Consider the following 8,664-nt stretch of genomic DNA (forward strand, 5'->3'; position numbering starts at 1 on the left):
ATATTTGACAGAAGACCTAAACACTGGTCCAGAAACTTACATTCTCTCACGTGTTCCTTTAATATTCATATTTCTCCAAGGTAAGTTTTAACTTTGTACCTACACACCAGCTTTGTTTTCAAGTTACATTTAGTTCCATATTATTTCTGGGTAGAAGTGGGGCAAAGGGTAGTCCCAGTATGAACAAAGAGCAGAGAATACGAATAAGGAGTAGAGAGGAGCTTCCTAAGAAAGTACTCCCTTGCCTGGACTGCACAGGTCCATTGTGGGGACTTGCCCTTTGTACCAGATGATGTTACAAAGCTGGAGTCATATCATTTATATGCAGCAGAAGGAGATGCATTTAGGTCTGGCTACTGCACAGATTCACTCACACTGACTCTGAGAGCTACCTGCCATCAGCTGTATCTGGCCTATATGGCCACCTGAACCAGAGGCAAACGATAACTAGCGATACTTCAGGGCTGAAAAGTAGCACAAGAGCAGGAAATGGGAACTAAGGTTAGAGTCTCTCAGCCCACCCAGTAACTTGTGCCATGACTGGAGCCATTCTGCTTTATTGCATATGCAACCTCATCTACACACTGCTGTGCTGCACTGTGTGGAGTGCCACTTCCAAGTCAGAAAGAATTCAAATGTCCTCAATTAATCCAGTCAACAATCTTTCTTTTCCTCATTAAATCCCCACGGCATGTTCTTATAGTGTATTTTTCATGCAATTTGTAAAACTCCGGCTAGAACAAAACAGCTTTTGTCTTTCTGGCTCCCATAACTGAAAGCTGAATCTAACTCCTTTAATTCACTAGGCAACTGCAAATTGCTGAAATAGGTCTTTCGACTACATCCAGTATTTGTGGGCTGGCATTTCTGAAACATTAGTAAAGTCACCAAAACAAACAGCTACAACTCAGAACATACCCAGAAGCATATGTAAAAGATGTTTTTTCCGAATTTGTGTGTGGTGGCAGCTACATGTATACTGTTCTGTAATAAAAGGTAGGTGTTCTATTTGCATACCTGTCTGTAATTTAAGGCATCTAAAAATACAGAATCTTCAGCAAAGACAACAGATTTACATGGCATATGGATTCCTAGAGCAAGCGACGAAGTAGCTGTGACTACCTGTAAGATATCACACATGAGTAATTCTATTAGAAATGGCAATATCCATTTAAATATAAAACAAAACTACCTGTGATATCCAATTTATATCAACAGGAATTCTACTATTATTTTTTACATAGCTAAACATTAATCTGATGAATTTAACACAGTGATGAACATACATGAATTTGACTCTTTAGTACAGTTCATATAGCTATTCTGTATGCATATCAAACTTTCGTATCCTGAAAGTTTATACCACATCTTTCATGGAAGACAAATTGAAATATTGAAACTGAGCAGAAATTAAAACATTTCAGGAAGATGGTACAAAATATTACAGTCCTATAGAGTTCATTTAACACATTCAGTTGGCTTCTGCAGTAAAAGATAGTAAAAAATGTTTCTGTAACTACATTAACAACAAAAGGAGGGCTAAGGAGAATCTCCATCCTTTACTGGATACAGGAGGAAAACACAGTGACAGAGGAAAAGGCTGAGACACTTAATGCCTTCTTCACCTCAGCCTTTAATAGTAAGACCAGTTGTTCTCTGGGTATCCAACCCCCTGAGCTAGAAGACAGGGAGGGCGAGCAGAACAAAGCCCCTATAATCTGCAGGGAAGTGGTCAGCAACCTGTTACACCACTTGGACACACTTGTCTATGGGGCCAGATGGGATCCACCCATGGGTACTGAGGGAGCTGATGGAAGTGCTCTCTGAGCCATCTGCCATCACCTCTCAGCAGTCCTGGCCATCTGGGCTGGGCCCAAAGAGTGGTGGTAAATGAAGTTAAATTCAGTCAGTGACCAGTCACAAGTGGTGTTCCTCAGAGCTCAGTACTGGGGCCAGTTTTCTTTGATACCTTTATCAATGATCTGGATGAGGGGATCAAATGCACCCTAGCTGAATTTGCAGATGACACAGAGTTGGGTGGGAGTGTTGATCTGCTGGAGGGTAGGAAGGCCCTGCAGAGGGATACGGACAGGCTGGATCAATGGGCTGAGGCCAGTTTTATGAGGTTCAACAACGCTACGTGCCAGGTCCTGCACTTGGGCCACAACAAGCCCATGGAATGCTACAGGCTGGGGAAGAGTGTCTGGGAAAATGGCTCGGTGACAAAAGAGTGGGTGGAAAGCTGCTTGTCGGAAAAGGACCTGGGGGTGCTGATTGGTGGCCAGCTGAACAATGAACCAACTTGTGCCCAGCTAGCCAAGGAGGACAACAGCATCCTGGCCTGTATCAGCAATAGTGTGGCCATCACTTGTTGACAAAAGTCAACACTTTTCAAATCAGCATGACAAGGTAAATGCAATATATTTTACCACTAGTGAAAGCTAAACTGTATTTTTTTCATTAAGTGCACGGAGAAACTAACATGCTAAAAGAACTGTTCCCAATTTACCAACCTTGATATAGCCCATCCTGAAAAGCATCTCCACTACCTGTCTTTCCTTGCTGGTCATAGATGCGTGATGATACCCAATGCCCCTCAGTGCCAACCTTTGCTGCAGATAACCTCTTCTCTCAAACCTAATTCGATGAAAAATCTTCTTCAAAGTCTACAAAATAAAAAGAAAAGTTTTAACCACAACCAAGTGTTGATGAAAAAGTCTTCTCTGATAAAGTTCTGAGCACTGGAGAAATACAGCTATCGCAGAACAAATTCCTAAGTAGCTTCGTGAATCTGATCCTCTTTTGCTTATTTGTCATCCCTGCTCAGTATCAACATCTCACCTCTCAATGCAGTCAGAAGCTTCCCTTTCCCAGACTCAGAAATAGTGCTGAATTATGCTTTTCCAGGATTTTCTGAACTTCACTGTACAGCTAAGTGTCATCTGTTCCAAAGTCCAAGCTACTTTACCCATGTGCAACTGTGGGAAGCAGTGTTCCTTCCATGCTGGCTAACAGTGGTTCAAAAGTGCCACTGAAAACCCAAGTTCCCAGCATAAGGAATCACAAGAATTTTCAAGTTCAGTTCCAATACACAGAAATTTCCTGTCTTTCAAGACATGCCACAATGAGCCAAAAGCATTATCAAGACCCTTCATCAGAATTTTGAGCACTTTCTCTCTGAATTAAGAGCTATATATCACAATTAGTTTCTTTATTAAAAAACCCCTAGTCATGAAGAGACAGCTATATGAACCACAGTCATGTTTCAGGAAGTTTAGACCTGAGAGGGATCTCCTGGATCAAGGCCCAGTCACCCACTGCTGCTGGAAACCACATCATACAAATCTCTTTCACAAATTGTTCCTTTATTATTTGTATACAAATATACACGTTAATATTTCAGATGGACATCTGCAGAGTTCCAGAGCTTTTCTCATCTTTTCTTTCCTCAGGGGCCATAAACACATTGAAAAGCACAGAAGATTTTGCTTTGTGGGGACTAGAACTTTAAGAACCTAAAATAATTTATTAATTAGTATTTCTATGAGATATGAAGGGCTTAAAAATGTTTCTAAAATTAAACAAAGGTGCCATATGGCCTCTCCTGATGGCTCAGTCAGAAAAATACGAGTCTGAGATCTGAATCAACACGTAACAGAACTGCATTGCTAATAGTTCATGTAAATCAATTCATTACAGTGTCCATGCCAGGACTCCCAGCACAAGGACAAGTCAACCTCTTTTCATGTGGCAGAATGAAATTTATCCATACATCTTAAAAATAAAGTTATCTAAGGACTGATACCTTGAATAAAATGGAAATGGAAACATTCAGAATGAACTCAATACACACTGTTAGGAAGTACAACTGCATCATACATGAATCCTATGTATTTGTGCACAAATTCATGCATTTCAGACATACAAAACCATAACCATATTATGACCATCAGTGAATTACTTACATCTTCATCCACTGCTTTAGGATCAGCATAAGTACACGAGGAAGGGATATCAGTTAGCCCTTTAAGTCTTTTTTCCAACTGGGTTTTTTTAGTCAAAAGCACCACAGCGGTTTCCCTTTTACTGGGGCTCACCTTTTTGGTATCCCTGTATAAAATATACAATTACAAATATTTTTTTCCTGTAATTCACATACATTTCTCAATTTTAAAATACTCTCTGGTACTGACTCATTCCTTTTTAAACTGTAGCCTCAAATAGTTTGCTGATTTCATTAAATTAAATCAGTTAATTTACTTATAATGGTAACAGCTTCTTTTTATCATGGCTTCTATGCAAAATAGCAAGTAATTCTGGGTGACGTAGAGTGGAGAAGTTACAGTGATACACAAAAATGAAGGAAGATGAAGACAGCAACGCTAAGCATCTCAGCAGATTAAGCTAACAAAATTGCATACTAGAAGAATTAAACATGAAAAAGAAATGCAATGGATTTACTGCCAATGATGACATGGATTGTAAGGATTTAGCACAGCACTTGAAGAAGAGAGGGGAGGGAAAACTATTTAGAGGCAGATTTTCAAGCAACTTCAATGTTTAAATATGCGTCTAAATTCCTACTGGATTTTCAAGTTTTATTAAAGTCAGCTAAGTTCATTCTTTCATGATATTATGTCCAAAGAATATACCGTAAATTGTTACGATTAGGACAAAATCATGATGCTTTCTGTTCCTAACAGTCTATTAGCCATATTTCATTGCCAAATGGCTTACAGAAATCGATACTCTGTGATCACAAAAATCAAGAAAATTCAACATTAAGGGTGAAACAAATATGGTACAGTCCAAGCAAAAAGCTGACAAATACTTGAAGAACATCTCACCAGTCAGATGAAGCCATACTTAAGAGATCCACCACCTCAACCAGCCATGGCGAGGCTGAACTATGAAAATATTCTCCTACAGTGGCTGACCCAGCACCAGGTTAAGAGCTCCATGACAAAAGAGAAAGGGCCGTTCTGGTATCTTCATATCTCGGTAGCAAATATCTCATATACTCAGGTCTCTCTCTTTGGTTCTTATGCTGAAGTGCCAGCACCTAACACAATGTCAGTAACAGTGGTATCTTCCTGGTGCCTAACAATACACTAGGTACTGCTGATCGAAACCTGCCACACAGCAACTCCTACTGTGTGGGTTGCTAGAGCAGAAAGAACAGGGACTGCTACACTGCAAGCTAGATGAATGTGCTGCTGAGAGGTACATTCCCCAGAAACAAGTTATCGCAAAATGACCCTCTATCATAATATGTAAGGTTTTTAATAATACATAGTTACAATACTTACTCAGGGTTGAATTTTCCCACCATTTTTTCCACTTTTCTTAGTTCGGCCCTTAATCGGTTTCTTTCCTTCTCAACATTAGAGCCTTGTGCACACCTTTGTTTTCTCAGCAAATAAAGGAATGCGTTCTTGGCTGCACTTTCCACTGTATCCACATTAAATCTTAAAAGCAAGTAATAAACACCAGCTAGATGAACTCTAATACAGCTTTTATTTATATGCAATATTGTTGTAACAGCATGCAGTGACCCTTATCATCCGACAATAGTTAAGGATATGCTTCTAATGATTAGATTCTATTCCACGTCCAAATCATAGGCTGCGTTCACTTTCAAACTGCTGTTATTCCAAAACTGAGTGGTAAAATGTAAAATGGTTCTGCCAATAAATTATTTATAGAAAGTATGCTTAACTCTACCTTTCCCTAAACAGGACACTTGGACATACAGATTAAACAAACTGCAGCTTAAGGAATTTTAATTTTTCTCAATTACCCAGCTGAGAATGAGTCTCAGCCTGTCCTGGTCTTCTACACAGCTTTTTCACGATTGGACTGTTCAGAGTTTATCTGGGATGAAGACTTCTCCAGCTTCACCCTCAAAAAGTATTTTTCTATTCTTATTGCAGCAGCAGGTCCTGTTAACTAACATCATACAAGGTGTTGGCAACATATGGTGTACTAGTCCATTACAATATTCACAAGTCATTCAAATCTGGCAGTCACCAAGAGCAGGAACAAAAATTGAAGGACTTTATCCTTTCATCCAGAAAGACCAAATACAGATTTTAAGGCTAGGAGGTAATCTCTCTTTACTTCAATTTTTCTCATCTTCACAGATGCCAGAACTCAGGAACAGTCATTTGCCATAAACTCTTCCCCCCCCCCCCCCTGTATGTTCTAATTAATTTCTACTGTTGAGTTTATTCAGGCATAAAGAATACTAAAGTGCTGCCAACCTGCTCTTTTCCTTGGTGGCTCTAAGAAAAGATAAGCAAACCCTTAACTACTGTTTTTTCCTTACCATCAATAGCTGTGATCGCAGTTTGGCTTCTACAGCTCTGATACCGGCTCTCTCAGGAGTCTCCACTAATTCCATGTTAACATATCACCATATAGGATAACTGCTTTGCAAGATCATTCATCAGCAACAGCTTAGGGAGAAAAAGCTTACCAGCACCAATGAATCTCCCAGTCACCGTCTGCTACGTGTGACAGCTACTTATCACCTTTATCACAATTACTTAGGACTGGGACATTTAACTAGAGAGATTTTTTTGGTTGGGGTTTTTTTACTTCTCTTTACTTACTCTTTACTTCTGTCTAATTCTTGTCCTTGCCTAACTACAAAGACACTGGGTGGTCTGTCAAGTGCTGTTACACTACACCTGTGCCTTAAAAGACCTTTAGAGAACAGATTCCGTACCTTACCCTCCAGTTTGATACCACTAGGTTCTGCCAGCGTATTCACTGGTCTAGGATGTGTTCTTGCCTCACCATGATCATTTATCAACTGTCTAGGATATTTTTACTCTGCTCGCAATCTCTTGTCACCAAGAATTTCTAAGGACCCATCATGCCAGGGTAAATGAGAGGAAGGCACTTGTCCATTTCCCCTATGGAGAAGCATCTTGGCACTTCCTATTGAGTGCCCCAAAATGATGCTGCAGTTCATACAGCAGCCTTGAAATTATTCCTTATTAAAGGAATTGCAAATACCTAAGAGTCCTTTTGAGAACTGTCAGTTTCAACTTGAAATTAGCCATAACATTAATTTACAACTAGGCTGTCACTGAGAAATAGATAAGAAATATTTTACCAGGAACTAGAGTAATTTGAGATGGGCCATTAATATGCGTATTCACTTTTTGCTTTTTTCTTTCTAGAGTTCTTTCAGAAATGCCTTTTTACCAGCATCAAGCATATGAGAATTAGAATGGCAGTGAGCATTCTACCCTGAGTGTCCAATGTAAGGAAGGGCACAGCTTCATACCAAAATAAGAAAGCTTTCCATTTGTACATGATTGTTTCTCTGCATTATTACAGTGAAAATATGTGCTAGAGAACTGTTTACTGATAAGCAGCTTTGTTTCATTAAGTCTGGAATTGAGGTATGTGCCTACTTTGCTAATACTAGCAATATCACTGACAATAACAGTATTGTCACTAGGCTCAGAGCTGTGCATGTTTGATGTTACAGTTACGCCTCACATACAAGGAAAGAAGGCTGACTGATGCATGTCACTGGGTGTAAAGTGAGATTGGTAGAGGCTATGCAATGGAACCATCACCATGTAACAAACACACGCATTAACAGAACCTCATTCCACCCTCTTCTCTACCAAGCCTGCCCCTAGATACTCCTTTGCACCTCCAAGTAAACAGCATATGTTTTCCAAAAGTTTTACTGGGTCAAAGCAACCAAGAATCTGATTCTCATTTCAGTGTGATTCAGGTTCTTATAATTTTCTCAGACATCTGTGCATGGATTCTACCCTTTCCACACAGCAATTAAATGCTCTCAGCTTTAACTTCAGCAAAACCTTTAGTGCCATAAATATACATGGGTTGATAGAGCTTGTAGGCCTTTATTTTGTAAGTTTTAAAGCAAAGGCAACGAATACCATATAAATGGCATATGCCAAGCTATATCAATGTTTATCTCCAATACCCATTTTTCTGAATATAGGCAATACACATATAATACATGAAATGTAAATACTTACATAAAAAATATAGCAGGCAACTTCTCCATCTCATGTAACTTACTAACAAAGCTTGCAAAATGACTCCACTTTTTGTCTTCTGAGCAATCCAGAGGTTTTGGCTTAAGGTGCTCCAGCAGCTCATTCACCTGACCAAAGTAGTATTGTGGAGATTTTAGTGGCAGAAACTTCTGACTGTGGGCTAAAAACCACAAAGACTCCATCTTCCTGTGTCAGCTTCTATCAGCTCAATTTTTTTCAGTCATTCAGAACTGGAATAGCCACATAGAGTTTACAGACTATGAAGTCTGCAAGCTATCAACTGACTTTGGTGAGAACTCTGAATGCAAAATGTTGTAGCATTCATGGCTACCATCACAGTGTAAATCATAAAGTATCACTAACATAGTGATTGTGGTCTATTTTCACATTTAAGTGTCATATTCCATGATTTTTTTTATGTCTTTCCCAGATACTCTTTATTTTCTTCTTCTTGTTGATTCGCCATGTCCTCATATTCTTTTTTTATGATAAAGGAAGAGGTGACCTCCAATCAAGGACAAGTTTTTACTCACTGGCTTAATTTTCATCTTTTACATGGAAACATACATACTGCCTGCGTTTACACTGAAGGCTTCAAATGAGCAGCAAAAAA

At 39.3% G+C, this 8,664-nt stretch overlaps 1 protein-coding gene across 1 annotated transcript in view; it reads right to left on the bottom strand.

The window, feature by feature from the left end:
• DDX60 (DEAD (Asp-Glu-Ala-Asp) box polypeptide 60) overlaps positions 1-8,664 on the bottom strand; it is a 41,073-nt gene that overhangs the window by 9,941 nt on the left and 22,468 nt on the right. The window contains exons 24-28 of the mRNA XM_010015977.1: positions 8,031-8,158; positions 5,310-5,468; positions 3,966-4,110; positions 2,514-2,666; positions 1,018-1,122 (exon numbers count right to left, since the gene is read on the bottom strand). Coding sequence (XP_010014279.1) covers positions 1,018-1,122; positions 2,514-2,666; positions 3,966-4,110; positions 5,310-5,468; positions 8,031-8,158 — 690 coding nt within the window. The remainder of the gene's footprint in view (positions 1-1,017; positions 1,123-2,513; positions 2,667-3,965; positions 4,111-5,309; positions 5,469-8,030; positions 8,159-8,664) is intronic.

This window comes from Nestor notabilis, unplaced genomic scaffold, assembly GCF_000696875.1.
Source record: "Nestor notabilis isolate BGI_N333 unplaced genomic scaffold, ASM69687v1 scaffold14036, whole genome shotgun sequence".
Classification (NCBI taxonomy): Eukaryota; Metazoa; Chordata; class Aves; order Psittaciformes; family Psittacidae; genus Nestor; species Nestor notabilis.